Consider the following 19,957-nt stretch of genomic DNA (forward strand, 5'->3'; position numbering starts at 1 on the left):
TTTTTATGCAGACAGAACAATGATATCGTTTTTTTTGTTTTGGTTTGCATTTAAGAGTTAAAAAGGAAAACTGTTTAGACCACATGTCTTGACATTGACGAGAGAATGACTAGACAGGCTCACTAGTTAGAGGCCAAAGCCAGGAGCCCATTGCATAGTGAAATTCTCTTTGTTGCAAGACCATGATGGGCACTGCAGATCCTTCATAGTTATAATGGGAAGTAGGGAAGAGATAGATGAGCAGAAAATGCATTAACTGTCTTGGAGGGCAAAAGACAAACAAGGAGCTTTGTAGAGAGCCTTGCCATCACCACTATTATAATTACTTAGAAAATTATTCTAACACATGATACTAGTTGTTTTCCACCCTGACTCAAGATTCTGCATTGTCTATGTAGTGAGTACCTACTATGTGTCATATGAAGTGCTATATACCATCTACTGTGGGCTGCTGGTAGAAAATACAAAAGATACACTTTTGACAACACAGTCCTGACTTATGTGGCCTCTGGTTCAGCCAGGACAGTCTTACTCATAATTTTCTCCTTACTGCCATGGCACAGACTTTTTAAAAAATTTTGATGCATGTTTTTATTTCCTCTCCTGCAAGAATCACTCCTTTCCAAATTCCACCCATTTTTGAGGGTCAATGTGTGTTCTCATTTTCTTTAACAAGTCTTTTTTTTTTATATTATCTCCAAATGATTTCTACCCTACTGGATACCAATTGCATTTAAAGACATTCATTATAGTTTGGACTTGTGTGCCCATGAATCCTGATAAATCTTTTTTTAAAGATTTTCTTTATTTATTTTTTGAGAGGGGAAGGGAGGGAAAAAGAGAAGGAGAGACACATCGATGTGTGGTTGCCTCTTGCATGCACCCTACTGGGGACCTGGCCCACAACCCCAGGCATGTGCTATGACTGGGAATCGAACCTGCAACCCTTTGCTTCGCAGGCCAGTCAGTGTTCAATCCACTGGGCCATACCAGCCAGGGCTGAATCCTGGTAAATCTTAATTTTTATCTTAATGGTCAGTTCAGAAGCTCCTAAGAGCAGGGAAGTGCCTTATACACTTTGCAGACCACTCAAAGCACTCGGCAACTTGTACTTTGACCATAAGCACCTGCCGCTGAAGCCCTGGTTTCCCTTCTTGAAGACAGAGCCTCTTTCAGGGAAGACAGTCAAACCTGACATGTGGACTGCCAGCACCGAAAGGCCTGTCTGAGGAACAGTCTATTGTTGTCTAATTGTTTTGTAATTGCAGGGGGGTTGAGGATTGCAGTGTGATAGTTATGAGGTATCAGAATCATTGTTTGTTGGAGGTATGATGCTTTCAGATTGATGGTTATCAACAAATCATTCCCATGCTCTGTCTCCTTCATTGCTCTAAAGCACTGCTTAGACTCTCAGCCTGGCATTGAAATCCTTGAATAATTCATTTCAACATGACTGCTATCGCTGCTGATTGAAGCTCTTTGCTCAGCTAGACTAGCTTATTAGCTGCCTGCTGAGAGATTATTTTGCTTATTCTTTTCTCTGGTTGTGTCTGAAATATTCCTGCTCCCACAGGGAGCACCTCTCTTGCTTCTCCACTTTTTAATATCCATCTCTAAGCCTAGGCCAAGTGCACTTCTTCCTAGCCCACAGTAATCATGTTCTCCTGAGGATTTTCATGATATGGCTGATTCACTCATGTGACGCTTAATTAGTCCCAGGTTTACATTATTTAACTTTCTAGGGGTGTATAGTCTGCTTCCTTAAAGAGATTATGTATTCAGGAGAGGGACTCTGTGCAGTTGTAGGGAAAGGGCTTAAATTTTAGAGGCAGGTAGATGTGTGTTTTGAATCCACAGTGCCTGACTGACCTTAGGCATTAATTACACCCTAGAAGTTCCAGTTTCCTCATCTATATGCTGGGAGCCATAATATGAGTCTTATAGGACTGTAGAAGTGCATTGAGATATAGCAAGCTTGACCTATTATAAGTGCTCAACAGATAGCAGTTCTCTTTGCTCCTTAATTTTTTTCCTGGAGTCTAGCAAATTATTTGAAAAGAAAGAAAGCGTTTTTCCCCCTTTAGCATGCATGTTTCTTTTTTACATTTCCCGCAAATTATGAAGTCTCCATTCCCATGTGAAAAGTATATAAAAAGCTATGTGTGTGTGTATGTATACATGTATGTGTATGTGTATGCTTTTATGTATTATGCATGTATACATGATTGAGTAACATTTTTATTACTTTGCTTTTCCTTTTTTCTATATTTAAGTACCCCTCAGCATTATATACTATTTCTCAACTGACTGCATTGTCAGTTTCAATTGTCATACTGTTAAAAGCATATCCTTTCAGATATAAAGGTATAAATAGCCATTTAGTCTTTGCCTTTAGGGTAGCAATATTGCCTATGTTTTTGAAATATCTCTTGAAATAATGTACACTCCTAGCATGATTTTGCTCACATGATTTTCATATTAGGAGTTAAGATGTGTAATTTGATTTTTTTTCTTCCACTGAAGTTCAAAGTGATTTTCCCTAGTATGGAGAAAGAACTTGCTTCAGGACTTCATATTACAGCTATGGTGGAATATCATCCAAGTAAAAATGAAAACACTTTTGACCAACTATATATTATCGTAGGAAACAAAGCAATAGAGATCCCTCTTACTGGGTATGTATTCTTCATATTCCATGCTGACATTTCGAGCACTCTTCAAATAAAAATTAAGGTCAAAGTAATATTCCTTATATTCCCTGACTAACATGGCTTATTTTATCTGTGGTTTCCTTACAGTTGAACTTAAAGGGCAAATTTTTAGCAAATTTTGGTTTAAAAGAAATGAAGACTACTTTGCTGGTATTTTTTTTATAAGATAACTTAGAAACATTCAACAATTGTATGTATTCTTTTCTTTTTCCTTGATGTCACACCCTATTTTATTTCCTCTATTTTTTGGTACATTTAGACAGAAAGACTTAGTAAAGAAAGTGGTATTTGTCTACCAGCAGCAGAATTAATATTGAAATATTAAAATGAATTTAGTATTAGACATGTGCCCTTTTATTTTTTCCCTTGTGTTTTTTCATTTTAATAAACTACATTTAGGTCTGCAATTATTTTGTTTCTCTGTGTATCGAGAGGTTCTGATTCTGCACACTATCCCATTCTGCATAAGAATCAAACAGTTGGTACATGTTATGAAAGAAACAAAAACTATTATGCCATTATAAATATATAATTTACATTTTACATTTTATTTTGAGAAAGGCCATTTTTGGGCCCATTGTGCACATTGACATACCTATGGCCAGCATTCAGATTTGCTTGGTTGTGCTGTATATGGAGAGAAATGCTGAAGATGCTTCTGCCTTTGAGAACAGATTTTTGCCTTAGTCCTATAATGTACCCTCTCTCATGGGAGACCAGCTGCTCACCAGAGTCACAACAGAAAGACGACACTACCTCCTTAAAGTGTGATGGGCAGGGCTGAAGGCAGATGTCAAGAGCAAGCTTGCTGCTATTTTTCTATTTTTAAAAAATTTGAGATGATTGCAGACTCCCATGCAATTAAAAGAAGTGATTCCTTGTGCATTTTCCCCAATGGTAACACTTTGCAAAACAATAGGATAATACCATGACTAGCAAATTTACAGTGAGCAATCCACCTATTGAATTCATATTGCCACAGCTTTACTTAAAATCCTGTATGTGTATAAACTTTTAATTTCTATACATTTTTATTACCTATGTAGGATTTCATATCCACCACTAGAGTCAAGATACTGCGCAGTTCCAATGCCACAAGGATCCCTCCCTTTTGTTACTTTTTATAACCACACCCACCTCCCTTCTGCCTCACAAGCACCATCCCTAAACTGAAAACCACTAATCTGTCTTCCATTTCTAAATTTTTTTCATCTCAAATATGTTTTATAACTTTTGGGGATTGATCTTTTTTTTTTCACAGCAAAGCTCCCTGGAGATGCAACCATGTTGTTGAATATATCGATAGTTTGCTTCTTGAGAGCTAGTCCATGGTACACGTATACCACAGTTTGTTTAACCGTTGACCTGTTGAAGGGTTTCAGGGCTAATCCCAATTTTTGGCTATTACAAGCCAAAAAGCTGCTATCAACATTCATGTACAAGTTTTATGTGATAATAAATTTTAATCTTCATATGCTGGGTCATATGGTAGTTGCATATTTAGTTTAAAAGAAAATTCCAACCTCTTTTTCAGAGTGGCTGTACCATTTACATTTCAGTGAGCCATGTATGAGCAATCTGTGTGCTGCATCTTCACTGGCATTTGTTGCTGTCACTATTTTTAATTTTGACCATTTCAATACTGGAGTTTCATATGAGCTTTAATTTGCATTTCTGTGTTGTTCCTACAGTCCTCAGGTCCCAAACCAGCCAGCTCTACCTTTTCACCAATTTTCATTATTCTCCTTTGATTGCCTCTTGTACCATTTCTAGGCTTTATAGTTGTGTTTAGTGGGGTGGAACATGGAAAAATGGATGTATGCAATCTTGTTGGGAAACCAGAAGTTTGTATTATCTGATCTTCCTAAAGTGCCTCAGTCTCAAAATATAAAATCAGTGAATTTGAACACTTTTTATGTCTTCCTAAAAACTATGTCCCTCTTTCACATTTAAAAGTTTCTAAGATTGCAGAGATGCAATTGCATATGTATAATAAATGTTAACATAAGATAGTTACATGCCTCTTTTAGATGTGTCCAGTAAAAAGGAAATAACATAGTAGGTTGTTAATAGTTGAAAATTTTACCTCATGTTTTTTCCCTCAAATTTGTATTTGCATTTCATTTTTCACCATAGCATCACACCTTCTTTTATTTAATCAGATTTGGTATCATCTAAACTACTTTACTTTGTTAAGGTCAGTTCTACCCTTTTTGAGGAGGGTCAAAGGAATGCATTTTATAGGCTTAGGCGGAGATTCCAAAATAGAGGTCTAAATGTGTTTTAAGCAACAAAAATATGGAGACATGTGGATAGCCTCTGAAGGTGAGTACTTGGGAGGGTACACCATGTACTCAGATGCATAAAGTCTGATTTCTTTGTTTAAAATGTGTCTTATCTTGCTTTCATGTCTTTATTGCACAATTCCTTTTACTGACAAATGTGCCACCAGTAAGTGGACCTGTAGACTTAACCACAAGGTTATAATTGTTAAAATTCATTATGTGGTCCTCTTTTCTCCTCTCCTAGGTTGATTCCATGCTGTGATTTGGAAATTGAGCCAGAAGTTAATTTTGGGACTTTGGTTGCCAATAGTAAAGTGCATTGTAAAGAGGTTAGAATCACTAATCATGGCAAGGTTCAAGGTAAATACTCATGTCATAAAAATCAACTTATACTTTTGAAAGATAGTTGATACTATTTGAAAAATACACCTTGTATAATTAATGGATTCTCTGATTCACCACCCCCACCTCCCCGCAAATGTCTATGAGGTCATTATATAGGGTGACTATAAAAGACTGAAGCAATTATTTAGGAAAGATGACTCATTCTGCTTATGATTCTGATTAACACACCCTCACTCTCAGATGACTGGTGATGAACCCGTCAATAGAAGGCAGGATGGAGTCATGAACTGACCTAGTCTCAGGGTCATCCTGAGATAGAATCAAGGCATAGTGACTAACAAGCTGTGTGATCTGGTACAATTATCTTTAATGACATTGACCTTGAGATTCCTCATTTATAAATTGGGTGACAAAATGTACTGTGCTTAATTATGTACGTACTTAAGGTTGTCATATGGTACTTAGCATAGACACTCAAAATTTTTTCCCTATTCAAGTTTGAATTCACATGATGATCCCTAGAGAGCTCTTAGGAACTCTATCTTGAAAGAGTAAATGCTCTTCTCCAGACTGGATTATTTCTGGAGATTTTTGCTGTGACCTAAGGGTTTGCATAAAGGCCTGTCTGCCTGTGATCATGCACATTCTTCATTGCTGGTATACAGTAGACATAAAAGTACTTATCCTTTCATTCTCATTGGATGGTCAAGGCTGTCATTTCTGTGAAACAGAAATGAGGACTAGCTCCACATAGGGAAGACATTTTTCTCTAAGACTGCTTGTGGGACACATAAACCAGGTCTTAACCCCATCTGACACTAAGTGTGGATGTTCTATGGGCTGCTTGATTGAGCACTGGGAATTATTAAGACAAAGGCAGTCTGTCACTTTACCAATTTTGGGGAGGGGGCTAGGATATAAAGAAATAAAACTGATCATTGTTCCTCATTGAATGATACTCATTTCACTTTTGGTGCTTTGGTTTTTAAGTTATTAAATTTCTGGTGCCTGTGGGATTGTGGAATACTAGGCTCATTTGTGGTCTGACCCCAGTATTAAGGAGAGAGTCTTTCATGGCAAGTGATCATGGGCTGTATGGGCCTGTAGACTCTCTGGTTATATTTTACAGCAATGATATGCAATTGAGACAATTTTATTTTTATTATTTTACTTTCCAGAAATCTCTTGTAGCAGTTGTAAGTAACAAATACTTCAAAGTTTTGTTAATTTTCTCTCTTTATTCTAAAACCTCATCAGATCATACAGTTTTATTGTACATAAAAGCTCTCTATAAGTAAAAAAAGTATGGTTTTACTTTAATTATTTAATATTATTTTACCTAATAAAATAAATAAAATTAAGCCTCAGACCCGGGTCCATATATTTTAGGAAAAATAATTTACATTGGCTTTTAATGTTGTATTTATATTTTATGTGTTCATAGTATTTGTAGTGAATACTGTATTTTGTAAATTATAATTGAGAACTGTAAAATGTTAATTACTATTACTTTACAAAAGAAAAAAGTATTGTCAATGAAACACATTTTCTTAGTATTGACTTTGCCCCTCATTCCTGAGGTTGAATAACGTTATTTTTCCACCTTTACCAAAATTGATAGCATTTTTTATATTTACAGCAAGTGCCTGTACAGTGTCATAAAGTCCTTTTTACTATAAGCACAATATCTAAATATTCATGAGAACAGTGTATTTTCATGAAGAAAAAAACACTTATGCAGAAAATAGATTCAGCAACCAAAGATGACTTTAATAAATTTTTAAAAAGGATTTTATGTGCCAAATATTTTATGATTTTAGAGTCAAAGACCAAATGTTTACAAATTTACATGTACACTTAAGAGGACTCAAAAAACTACATTCTGCAGGTTCATGATTTGTATCAGCTTTATTTACTCTCTTTGGTTGCATCACTTTGGTTATCATCTTTGGTTTTGTAGACCCCAAAGTTTCTCTGTGTAACAACTTCACGATGTTTCATTTTTATAGCCCTTTATGAAGTATCCTTCCATGGATTTAGCCAAATGTTGGAACATTTGTTTTCTGACCCTTTAAAAGAATGTTTCCTAGGTGCACTCCTGACTGTGCAAAGAAGCACTTATCTTTTCATTTTGAAAAGACACAGTTCAATCTGTAAGATGTCTTTGCTATTAGTACTTTGTGAGCTGGTGAACTCCATGTTCTCTCACGATTTTATTGTTTCTCAGTTATCTTTGAAGATTGAAAAAACATTGTTATTTCAGCTCACCTCGAAATTACAATCATTTCTAAATCTCTTACCCTCAGTATTCTTCAACATTTCAGTAGACATTTTCCTACTACGGTGTTATGATGTAGAACAGTCTTTAAAGTCCTTAGTGTGACCTTTACATACCATTTCTGGGTTTGAATAGCTACCAGAGAACTCATCATCCTTTAGGTTTATTTGGGTCATTTGGCTCAAAATATATGACCTTTCTCTTGCTCTTAATGTGCACTGTCCCCCTTTTCCTGATTGTCAGCATCACCTCCCCACTTCACTGTCTACAAAAGCCTGGCATCCTCTGTCAACCAGGAGATTTGCTAAATTGGACCCAACCCATGTGTGGTCCTCGGGATCCTCCCAAACTACCCAGAAGCACGCACTATTTATTCACAATGCATATTTTTCTTTTCTTGGAAACTCATGCCATGGAATCTCAATATACTTTTCATGCATAATACCATGCTAGACATAAAGTAGACATTCAGTAAACCTGTGTTTAATTGATTTGATTCAGTGGTTTAGTAAAGAACCATTGAGCTTTCAGTGAAAGGTGATTTTGGAAGTAACCCATTTAATCACATATGAGAATTCTGAAAGTCTCCAAAACTTAGTCATTTGGAGGCAGGTAGAGACTGGTACATCTTTGGTATGCTTAGACCCAAGGAAACTTAGGGGGGGAAAAAAGCATACATAGTCAATAAAAATGGCCTTGGGTTGTAACTCTTGGTTTTCAGTAACATTTTGTAAAACTACAGACTGTTTACCTGTTGTTTTAGAGGAATAAAGGCCAGATAACAATGCGTATTTTGCCACCCAGTGCCTAAGCTACTTTTCTAGAAAAGGTGGAGCAACTCTGATTCAAAATACAGGTTTGCACAGAAGACCCTTCATCTCAGCCACAGCTGTATATGCTCTCCTAAGTCTCATCGGTGGACAAGTCCACATGTTTATTTTACAAGGCTTATTAACAACATTTGACACAGTTGGCCACTTTGGCTTCTGTGACCTCTCATTCTCCTATATAAAATCATGGTTAATAATAAATAGCTCACTTCCCGGCATCAGGTCTTCCGGGGCCTAAATCTTGGCTGCAACATTCACTGGCTGGGCAGCCCTAGGCAAGGGCTTTATACTTTCTGAATATCCACTGCCTCATTTGTAAAGAAACACATAGTGTCTGCCCTGTACAGTTGTGGTGATGGTTAATAAAATGCTTAGTACACCCTCTGACATGTCTTAAGTCTTCAATAAATATTCACTCTTAATGTTAGAATTATTCCTTTTCTACTGACTCCCTCCTCTTCAGTTTTCTTTTGGGGACTGCTGTCCATTTTTTGGCACATTAAATGCAGGTGTTCCTTAGGATTTGCCACGGACCCTCGTGTTTCCTCAGTCAATGTGCATTCCCTAGGCGATTACTTCCATTCATGTTACTTCATTGAAGTCTACACAATACTTTTTTCTTCCTTCAGGTTTCTCAAACTTAACATGCCTAAAACCAGACTCTTCAGCTTCTCCCCAAAACTTGTCCTCTTCTCTTTTTCATTAAATGTCACTACCACGTATTTGGGAAAGTGAGGAACTTGGCAAAATCCTTGAGGCCTCCATTTTTTTCATCTCCTACCCCTTTAGTCAATTATTCAATCCTGTCTATTGACTTCCTGATCATATCAATAATTTGTCTTCTCTCTGTCCCATTGCCGCTTCTCCATAACAGGCCATCTTCTTCTCTTGCTTAGTAGTTACACTAGCCTAAATAATTTCTCTGAAGTCTCCGCTTATCTCCTTATAGTTTATTGTACACACATTAGCCAGTGTTATATCTGAAAAGAAATGAAAATTGATGGTAGAATTTCACCTGTAACATCCTTCCTGCAAGGATATTCTTCTCTTAGGATGATGCCCTTGTTCCTGTTAGCAATTAGAAATTACAACAGTCAAATATGTCATGATTACTAATGGTATTAAAATTATATACAACACAGTAATGTTTGTGTACCCACAGTTTTCATATATTTAGAAGACTGAACAATATTCTTTTGGTTTTGTTGCTGAATAAATGTTTGAAACCTTACTTAGACTCCTGACAAATTTTGTCCAAGTGTTTACAGTACAGGATCAATTATACTGATTCAGCCTTAACTGAACTCATGCAGTTTTTCTGGAGAACTGAGTCAATAATACTTATTTATTTGGCATGGATAGAATAGTATAAGAATTTGTTTTATTTTATGACAGAAAATAAACCTTAAATATTATGCCATTAGCACTTTCCTAAAATGACTGGATTAACAAATTTTGTCACTGTGAATTTGCCTTTTCCATCAGATCATTTCTGTACTTAAGTTTTTTTGTCTTTTCATATTTCTAGTACTTTTATTATGCTAATATTTAGTTTGCCTAAGTAAAGCAAATAATTTTGGAAAATGTCATAAAAGGTGATTTAAAATGCGTGATTTGGGCATTTGCAAAGTTGTTTCCATTGGCAGTATGCTCACTTGTGTTAATACTGTATAATGATATTTAAGAGACTTGTGACTGGCTGTTTTCATTTGTTCGATATATTTTGAGCATAGCTTTGTTCCAGGAACTATGTGGGGTGCCAGGACCACAGAGGTGGAAAATATAGTGTCTGATCTCAAGGACTGTGTGCTCTAATACAGGCACCAAATAACTGAATATTATGAACCATTTCTGCTTTTATAAGAAACTATTTTTATGGGGTACTTCACATATGCTATTTGATTCTGGAAACCCATTCCTTTTGCCTTCTCCCTGGGTGAACTGCATTAATTCACCCATGAAGAAGTGGCAGTGGCTATAAGTGTGAGTCCTGTGGTCAAAAACAGCCAGGTGAACATCCCAGCTCAATTACTTAGTTACCAGCATTAGTAGTCCACTATTGCTATGTAACAAAACCACCTCACAACACCATATTTTAAAAAGGCAATTATTTTTAAAATTTTCATCTGTATGCAGGTGGGCTGGAACCTGACTGATCTAAGCTGAGCTCAGGTGGGTGGCTGCTTCAGGCTGCGACAGCTGGGGCTGTTCTGTTACTCACTGCAGGGCTGTGAGTCAGCTGGGTGGCTGTGCTTCATATTTGCTCATTCTGGGGCCCAGGCTAAAGGGACAGCAGCTCTTCATGAGAAGCATTTTTATGGTAGAAATGCGAGAGAACATCTGGGGTTCAAGCTGGCATGTTGTCACTGCTAGCCACATGCTATTGGCCAAAGCCACATGATCACATTCAAAGGCAGGGGGTAGGAAAATATACTTTGTCCATGGTAGCATGATGTTAAGGATGCAGATAAAGGTGAAGAATTGGGGTCTACCACAATAGTTGTGTGTCTTTGGACAAGTCACTCAATCTTTCTAATCTTCTATTTCCTTATTTATAAATAGAGGTAATGATTGAACTGATGTCATGGAATCATTAGGAGGATTAAATAGAATACCATAGGGAAAGCTTTTAGCAAAAGTATCTGAACACAGTAAGCAGATGATATATTTTAGCTGTTGATGAGGGTTGAGTCCTAACACTAGGCTCATGTATCTTTGGTGACCCTGGAACTTGCATTTGCAATCAAAGTGGTAATTCTTGGTCCTCAATAGATCATATACTCTGTAATACTTGTTTGTCCCCTACTAAGAGTATGAATGTACTATTTTAAGGCTCCAGATAAAAACCATCTGCTCTTGTTCTCCTGAGGTATGTTTACCATGGAATACCGGGGCCCATTACCAATTGTCATTTCTCCAACTAATGGTGTCGTGGAGCCCAAGTCCTCAAAGACTGTTAAAGTGGATTTCTGTGCAGACCAGATCAGAGTTGTAAATGAAGTGGCAAAGTAAGTGTGTACTATGGTTCTTAATTCTAACAGATTGCTTAATGCTTCCCTGTTTTCCTGTTTCACTCTTCAGATATATGTATTGTCTTTGAATGTGGGTTTGCCACTTTTTTTTTGGTCAGTATTAATTCGTTGTGTCTCTAATCTTTGTTAGGCATGAGGGATTACAAAAATGGGAAGAACCAGAGGATGGCGTATGGGTATACATGACAGGAGCTCCTAGTCTGGATTTTGTGGGTGGAGGGCGTAGATCAAATAAGGGCTCCACTAAGAAGGTGATGGTTGAATCAAACACTTATTGGTCAGTAGGAATTAGCTAGACACAGGCAGTGGTGTGGTTTGGGCTGTGTGTGTGTGCATGCATGTGTGTGTGCGTGTGTGTGTGTATAGGAGGTGGGTGTTGTTGATAGGAGTGGGTTAGAGGAGTGATTTCAGGCAGAGTAAGTAGAAGATCTGAACTCCTAGAGTGAAGTGGACAGTGTTACACACAGGGAGATCAAAAGTTATGTAGAAGCAAAGAAATGCAGGTAAGGAGTGATGTGAAATAAGACCAGGAAAACCAGGTGCAGGGTCCAGTAAGGGGCCTCATAGGACAGTGTTATTTAATGCTGCATGTCTCAGTTCATTAGTGGGGTTTGCAATCACTATAGGGGGGCACTACCAGTTTTAAAACAATGAAATGGAAAATATCAAAATGCATCTCACCTAGTAAGGGCAAATGTTGATTTATAAAACTTTATGTTCATTCCTGTGCTCCTACGTTAAATGTAAAATATATTTTTTACTGAAGGTCACAGCCAAAAAAATATTTGAGAAAGAGCTGTGAGCCCTGATAGGAGCTTAGGTTTTATTGTGAAGGCTGTGGAATCTCAAGAAGGTGTCTTAATTAGTTTACATTTTAGAAAGGTCAAGCTAAAACCATTGTGCAAAACAAATCAGGCAGTACAGATGTGGAATGGGTTGTCTGACTAGAATCTATAATAATGAAGCAAAAGAAAAATGATAAATGCATCAGCTAAGGTACAAATTGGGAGTGTGGAGAGAATTCTGCAGGTTAGAGGTATGTTATGGAGGTAGATTTGACTAGATTTAGTGACTGGTTATAGAAAGAGAAGATGAGAGAAGGGGCAGGTCTATGGGAGAAGATCTGAGTTCAGTTTTGAATGGTTGGAATTTATTTGCTTTGCAGAATACTGTGGAGCCTGTTAGATTTACTTATCTTGAGTCCCAGAAAAAGTTTTGGTCTTGGTACATGGGGTCAAAGTTTGTCAGTGGATAAATTTTCAATGAAGCATGAGGTATCGAAAATAACTTTCAGGAGGTCAGGGTATGAGAGAGGAGGAGAGAAATGCCATTAGTCATGGAGTTTGTAAAATATTTAAGTTCTAGAAGAATGAGAACATAGAGTCTGAATAAGTAGGAGGAAAACCAGGAAAGTATGGTGTCAAGGAAGGTAAGGAAGGAGGGATATGTTAAGAGATGGTGTGAATTATGTTCACTGTGGCAGAGATAGAGTGTAGTGGCCTAGGTTTGGGAGTGGTCAGTTGTCTGCGGTATCTGATGGGATAAAATTCAAAAGGACTGCATTTAGGCCAGAGAAAGATAAATTTGGGGTGGGGGCCAGTTTCAACAGGGCATTCAAATTAGTCTAGGAAGTGAAGTTTTATGGGGTATATTCATTTCAGCAAAGAGTGGGATTTTGCTGAGATACTTTATTTTGTAGGGAATTGACTTGTTAGGAAGGGGATGATGCCATACTCCCAATTTGTACCATGTTGGCTGTTTGACTTGGGGGAGTAGGATGAGTTAAAAAAGAATCTCAGAATTCTAGAACTAGAGGTAACTCTGGTATTTACAAAATAATTGGTGCTATGGACATACCAATAAGTTCTCTTTGGGATTAATTCATGCTATTGTTTCCCAACTTTAATGTCTCCTGGAGATAATGAATTAGTTTGCACATGTCATTTTTTTAAAGATTTTATTCATTTACTTTTAGAGAAAGGGGAAGGGAAGGAGAAAAAGAGGAATGTGCTAAAGACACATGGATCAGCTGCCTCCTACATGCCCCCAAATGGGACCTAGCCCACAACCCAGTCATGTTCCCTGACTGTAATTCAAACTAGGAACTTTTTGGTTGGCAGTCCAGTGCTCAATCCACTGAGCCACACCAGCCAGAGCTGGTTGCACATATGTCAGCTGTGCAGATTCAGACAGAGGGCCTGATGGTCTCTGGTATGAATGTGAAAGGAACTGCTCTTAGGCCTTTGAATTTTAATTCTAATTGGTTTTTATAAAAGTTCTATTTATATAAATATTTAGGACAAAAATGAAGTATATAGAATTCTAATTGAATGTATATATATATATATATATTTATATTCGTTATCTTGTAGAGTGAGATTGCAAGGTCGTCCACCCATGCTCGTGAATATCAAAGTTCATGTGGTTGAACAGATTATTGAACTATTAAACATAAATGATAATACAAAGGTGGAATGCATTCGTTTTGGCTGTATTTACTTTGGAACATCAAAGATTGAACATGCACTTCTATACAATAATAGCCCAGAATCTGTAAATTGGGTGGCTGTAATACAAAATGATTCTGTTGGAGAAGAATTGGTAAGTAAATAGTGCAACAGAAGATCAAGTATTATGTTTTGAAGCAGCTTGTTTTGAACTTATTAATAACAGAAAGCTGGTCTTATCTTTTCTCTTCCCTCCCCTGCCATCCCCTTTTCCCTTCCCTCTCCTTTGCTCCTCCCTTCCCCTTCCCTTCCCTTGTCTTCTTTTCTTTCCACTTTTTAGAGCCAGGAAAGGTTTGCTGATCAAGAAGGCTTAGTTTGAAAAGATGGGAAAACTAATTCTCAAACCCATCTTCCCAACAAACTGTTTGTTTCATTATTCTAAAGACATTTTAACATGCAAATAGTTAAGATTTCATTTCATGTGACTTCAAGAGTAACCTGAAAAAGTTCAGCGAATTAAACTAACATTGATAGTAGTATAGCTGAAGTCAATCACACAAGTGTTTCTTATAAATCAGTGACTGATTGTGGGGGTTTCTGACCTCATCAGTTTCTTAAAAGTTCTTTAAATGTTATGATATTCCTTGTTCAGATTTATGTATGGTACTTTAAAGACACATGTGTTCTCTGTCTTCTGGTTGCTGGAATTTCTATAATTAGTTTATGACCTCTTAAAAACATTTTACTTTGTGTTTTGCCTTAATACTCTTTTATTTCTGATTTTATATTGCAGGGTACAAATACTCAACAAAGAACAGATGTTGCTATACATAATCTCACCTACTTCAGACAAATAAAGAACATAGATGTTACCACTTTTATCTCCTGTTTTCCTAATGAAGGGACTTTACTGCCTTATCAAAAGATTAAAATTACATTTTGTTTCAGCCCAAAGTAAGCAAAAATTAATCCCACTGAAATGTTACTTATTAATGAAAAATATATTAGCCACGCATTCATTAGATTGACTTTAATATTAAAACTTGTCAGAAGGGACAAATTGTCTTTTTCTTATTATGGTTCTAAGTATTTCTAACATGCTTAATAATATTGCCAATATTTAAAGATATGGTTCTAAATACTTCATGTTAAATTAAAAATTTCTGCAGGCCTTGGGGGCATGGGGTGGTGGAAGTGGAAGTTGGAGGTGGTTTTGGATTGTGGCTCCAAAGCAATCTGTGCACCCAAGACCTTGTTGTCCTGGCAGAAGTAGCCAGTGTCAGCAGGATGTTCTAGGTGCCTCCACAGAAGATACGATGCGTCCACCAGGGAAAAAGTGCTTGCTGGCTGAGTATCATGAATTTTAAGCCTTATAGCAATTGCTGGGATCAACCACAGTTGGTTGCTGAAATTTATACAGACTATGAGGACTTTTGCCAGTGGATAGTTTTCACAATTCCAAGTCCTTGGTTTGGTTATTTAGTTTGAAAAGGTATTTAGAAATGCCATTTTTAAATATGTAGTAGCAATTTCAGCTGCACTGGAGTGGTTGTAGTGTGTGGTGATAACTCATCTAATTGTTAAGTATGTTAACCCTTATTTGTGAGAATTCTGAAGGGTTAATGTCCTTCTTTCTATGGTTATAGGGTCCCTTGGCAATATCAGTTGTTTGCTGGAAACCGAGTTGGGTTAAGGAGGGGAATACATCAAGTAATTATTGTATTTGTACAATCTGTACTTGCCTTATTCATTATAACTTCATACAGGAAATTTCTTTGGTGAATCTATAGGATTCTGTCCAATACACAATCTTTGAAATTCTAAGAACTTATTTTTTTAATGGCAGCATGGTCACTTTGAAAGTCTAGCATAAACTCATAGATATGAGTATGATTTGACATTGTAGTTGCATGTGTTCTCAACATTATATTTGCATTCTTATGTAATATTTCACATCAGCCTTTTGTGTATGTATTTGAGGTATCCACTGCTAGAAAAGCTGACCTCTAGTTAAGGTAAGTGAAGACCTGCCAGCGTGCAGACCTGTGAGGGAACCTATCTCTGTCTTTGGTCCTGCTTCTCTTCCTCCCATCCTTCCTTGCCTGTTATCCAAATTACCTGTTGTCTTCTAACAAGAGTGTGGCTAACAATATGTGCTTAGTCTACAGGAGGATCAGTTATGTAACAGAGGTTTGCAATTACACCCAGGGGTAAGGAGGACTATTTAAGAGAATCAAACAGAGTGCTTAGCCAGCAATGAACTCTGCATACAAAAAAAAAAAAAAAAGGACTTCACATAAAAAGTGGTACTGGAATTCAACCTTGATGACTTAGTGTTTTTAAATAACCCTTGCCTTGCAAATGTTGGCATGAACTCATTTTTGGGGGTATTTACATGCTGTGGCCTTCTTTTGGCAAGTCTCAATGCCTGTGCTGTAATATTGGAAAATTGATCACAATCATATTTTTATTCCTGAACTTTCATCTGTTTGCATAGATTTAAGGGTTCAGGTGATATTCCCTTGTGAGAGGTAACAAAGTGTATTATCTTTGCTGTAAATATTACTGATTGTAATTTTTTACAGGATAACCGGCGATCACAGAATGGATGATGATCCTGCACACAGGCAAGACTATGCTGTCTTTTTGAGATTTGACACTGTAGGAAGTAAGGATGGGTTTTTGAGAGATGATAACACTAAAGCCAACAAAAGTAAGTGTGAAATGAGTATAATCATCAAATGTATAGCAGTTTAAATTGTTTAAAAGTTTGGACATCAATATTTGTAGAGGCAGTATAATAAAAATACACAATTTATTGAATAGAATGAAAATGCAAACATAATCAAGAGAACTTAAACTGTCTTTTGTGGTATGTAAAGAAAAAAATCAACCTCAGAATCACTTACATAGTAATCTTCCAATTATAATTTAGGAGACTTTATTATTTTAAAATGACATTAGATAAATAAGCTCTAGAGCAGTGATTTTCAACCAGTGTCCCAGAAGAATTCTTAAAACATGCTATACCTGACTATTTAGCTAGGGGCACTGACCTCTTTTCCTTTAGATGGTCAAGTAAAAAATGACAAAAGCCGACACAATAGCTGGCCAGTGTGCATGAATAAACATTATACCTATCTTTTTTTGCCAGGTTGGCAAAATATATATTTTTTTGGTGTGCTGCAGAATTTTAGTAGTTAGTTTACGTGTGCCATGAACTCAAAAAGGTTGAAAATTGCTAATCATAGTTTAAGGAGTGAAAGAACAACAACAACAACAGAAAAAACCCCAATCTGGTGTCTTTTCCTATGTAATCCTGTAACAGAACCACTGGGTTCTATTGCCCGCTGCCAAAGAAACTGTGACTCCCAATGGCAGAACCTTATTAAAAGGAAAGGACCTATTTATTCAAAAGTTATACAGGTTCAGAATAATAGCAGAATTCTGTTTTTAAGTCCTAAGGTCTCTTAAAGCTAAACACCCATAAACACAGAGTCCTGCCTCCCCTTGCCAAACCAGGCCAGTCAGAGGTACTGTCTCTCAGGAAAAGAAATATAAGTTTGTAGCTTGGCTAGGCAAATTCTCGTTTTAACATTCTGGCTTTTCCCAGTCATCCGTGCTGGGCTAGGCTCCCATTCTTAATCCAAAACCATGTGGCCCCCTCCTCATGGTGGGCCGGTGAGAGTCTTCCTGCATCCTTTCAGACTGCCTGGCCAACACCTCTTGGATGCCCCATGCTTGGGTTTAAATCCTCACCCTGCTCCTCCTCCATAACCCCATTTCCGACTCCTCCCACAGAGGGTTACAACTGCCCTTACTCTGGTCTCTTCTGCCTTTCTCAGCTGCCATTGTTAGTCTGGGCAGGCATTGTCCCATGACCACCTTTCTACTCTCTAGCAGGCACTGTAACCTGGGGACCACCTCCTGGCTGCATCACGGGTTAGAGTCACGCCCATCTCCCTGGCCCTGAGTGTGGCAGGCACAGGTTATAAGCATTACTAAAACACTGGCCAAGTTCTTTAGATATGCAAAGTAACTCTCAGTGGCCTTGCTCTGCTTCTCCTTTCCCCAGCCATATTAGTGGGGGTTTGGGGGCTTCTCAGCCTGTTACAATCCTAGGTTGTCTCTTAGAGCTTGATATGGGAAAAAAAAATGACCCATTCCATCTCTACCAGATCCTCAGCTCTCAGAATCAATATACAGTAATAGTGAAAGAACAACATCTAGTGCTCTGGTAAATAGGGTACAATATTCTATTACAGGATATTGATAAGTGCATGTGCTTTGCAGGCCGCATGTCAGGATGCATTGCATTTTTTACATCCTCGGGTAATACTGAATGGGCCACAGTGAGCAAAAATGGAACAAGACTTGGAGGTCAGCTTAACAAGAGAGATCAGAAGGAAAAAAAAAGATATAGGCAGGTGAGGGATCAAATCCAGAAAGTTGAGTCACGGCAGGTCAAGAATCTAAAAGATTTGCATGTCAGTACAGTGACATACAGGGTGGGGTAACAGTAGGTTTATAGTTGTGAATATGCAAAACAAACTTTATTCTTATACTATTATTTATTAATTATTGTATTTCATATACAGACAACTGTAAACTTACTTTTGCCCCCTGCTGTAGATTATTGAGCAGGGTTGAACTGTCTTTGTAGGGCAGGAATTGATTGCTGTTACTACTTATCTCATGGTTTGTGATACTGAGCTCTGAGCTCTGTTTGATAGAACATTTGTTCAAGGATTGCAAGTTAATCTAGTTTTTTTTTAATATCTTATTTATTTTTAGAGAGATGGGAAGAGAGGGAGAAAAACATCAATGTGTGGTTGTCTCTTGAGTGCCCCCTACTGGGCACCTGGTCGGCAACCCAGGCATGTGTCCTGAATGGGAATCAAACCAGCGACCATTTGGTTTGCAGCCCATGCTCAATCCACTGAGTGATGCCAGCCAGGGCAACTTAATCTAGTTTTGAAAGGCTAGACATGGAGATGCTAGCTTTGCCATAAAGGTAATTTAGAGTCTAGGATTGGCTAGTAAGAGCATCAATGCAGAAACATAAACCTTTTTTTTTAGATTGTAGTTACATTGCTCTCTCTGCAAAATTGTTCTTTCTCCCAATTAGAATATACAATTCATAGGTCCTATCTTCTTTGTAGTATCTCCAAAAGTTAATGTTTTTGTTATTACCCAGTTTATATTCCCACTGTTCATTATTTTAGCCATCTTTTTCCATGTACAGTGAAATATCTTGACCCATCTCCTGAGTGACTGCGTGGAAAATCTCTAATCTCAGCCTACTCTGTGTCTGTACCTGGGAAGCTAATTGTGATACAAAATCATTCTGTGAGGTTTCACTTTTTAATCTATAACCACTAACCCCAAGAGGTTGATTTAAGCTGTTTGCCATCTCTGCTGCATTCCTGTGTTTATTCACATCCTCACAATATGAGATTGATATCACATACCTTCCATTTTCACTTCAAACCTTCAAAATTTCCTCCTTCATCTTAACTCTAAACTTGTAAATACATTAAGTGACCTAGTAGACATTTTCATTTGGATATCTACTAGGCATCTCAAACTTAACATGTCCAAAACAAGAACTCATGGCTTCCCCAGAAGCTGTCCCTCCTGCATTCTTTCCTGTCTTAAGTGGCAGTTCCCCTGGCTGGCGTAGCTCAGTGGATTGAGCGCGGGCTGGGAACCAAAGTGTCCCAGGTTCGATTCCCAGACAGGGTACATTCCTGGGTTGCAGGCCATAATCCCCAGCAACCGCACATTGATGTTTTTCTCTCTCTCTCTCTATCTTCCTCCCTTCCCTCTCTAAAAAATAAATAAAATATATAAAAAAAAGAAGTGGCAGTTCCTTCACTTCAGTTGCTCAGGCCAGAAACCTTAGCATCATTATTGATTATGTGGTTTTTTTAAAGCACCATGAATTTTTTAAATATTTTATTTATTTACTTTTGGAGAGAAGGGACGGGAGGAAGAGAGAGAGGGAGAGAAACATCAATGTGTGGTTA

At 37.5% G+C, this 19,957-nt stretch overlaps 1 protein-coding gene across 1 annotated transcript in view; it reads left to right on the top strand.

Annotated features, from left to right (window-relative positions):
* The window catches only part of CFAP47 (cilia and flagella associated protein 47), a 342,408-nt gene that overhangs the window by 1,614 nt on the left and 320,837 nt on the right, over positions 1 to 19,957 (top strand). The window contains exons 2-7 of the mRNA XM_028523447.1: positions 2,524 to 2,675; positions 5,241 to 5,356; positions 11,319 to 11,457; positions 13,854 to 14,082; positions 14,722 to 14,882; positions 16,514 to 16,641. Of these exons, the coding sequence (XP_028379248.1) occupies positions 2,524 to 2,675; positions 5,241 to 5,356; positions 11,319 to 11,457; positions 13,854 to 14,082; positions 14,722 to 14,882; positions 16,514 to 16,641 (925 nt within the window). The remainder of the gene's footprint in view (positions 1 to 2,523; positions 2,676 to 5,240; positions 5,357 to 11,318; positions 11,458 to 13,853; positions 14,083 to 14,721; positions 14,883 to 16,513; positions 16,642 to 19,957) is intronic.

Source organism: Phyllostomus discolor, chromosome X (genome assembly GCF_004126475.2).
Source record: "Phyllostomus discolor isolate MPI-MPIP mPhyDis1 chromosome X, mPhyDis1.pri.v3, whole genome shotgun sequence".
NCBI lineage: Eukaryota > Metazoa > Chordata > Mammalia > Chiroptera > Phyllostomidae > Phyllostomus > Phyllostomus discolor.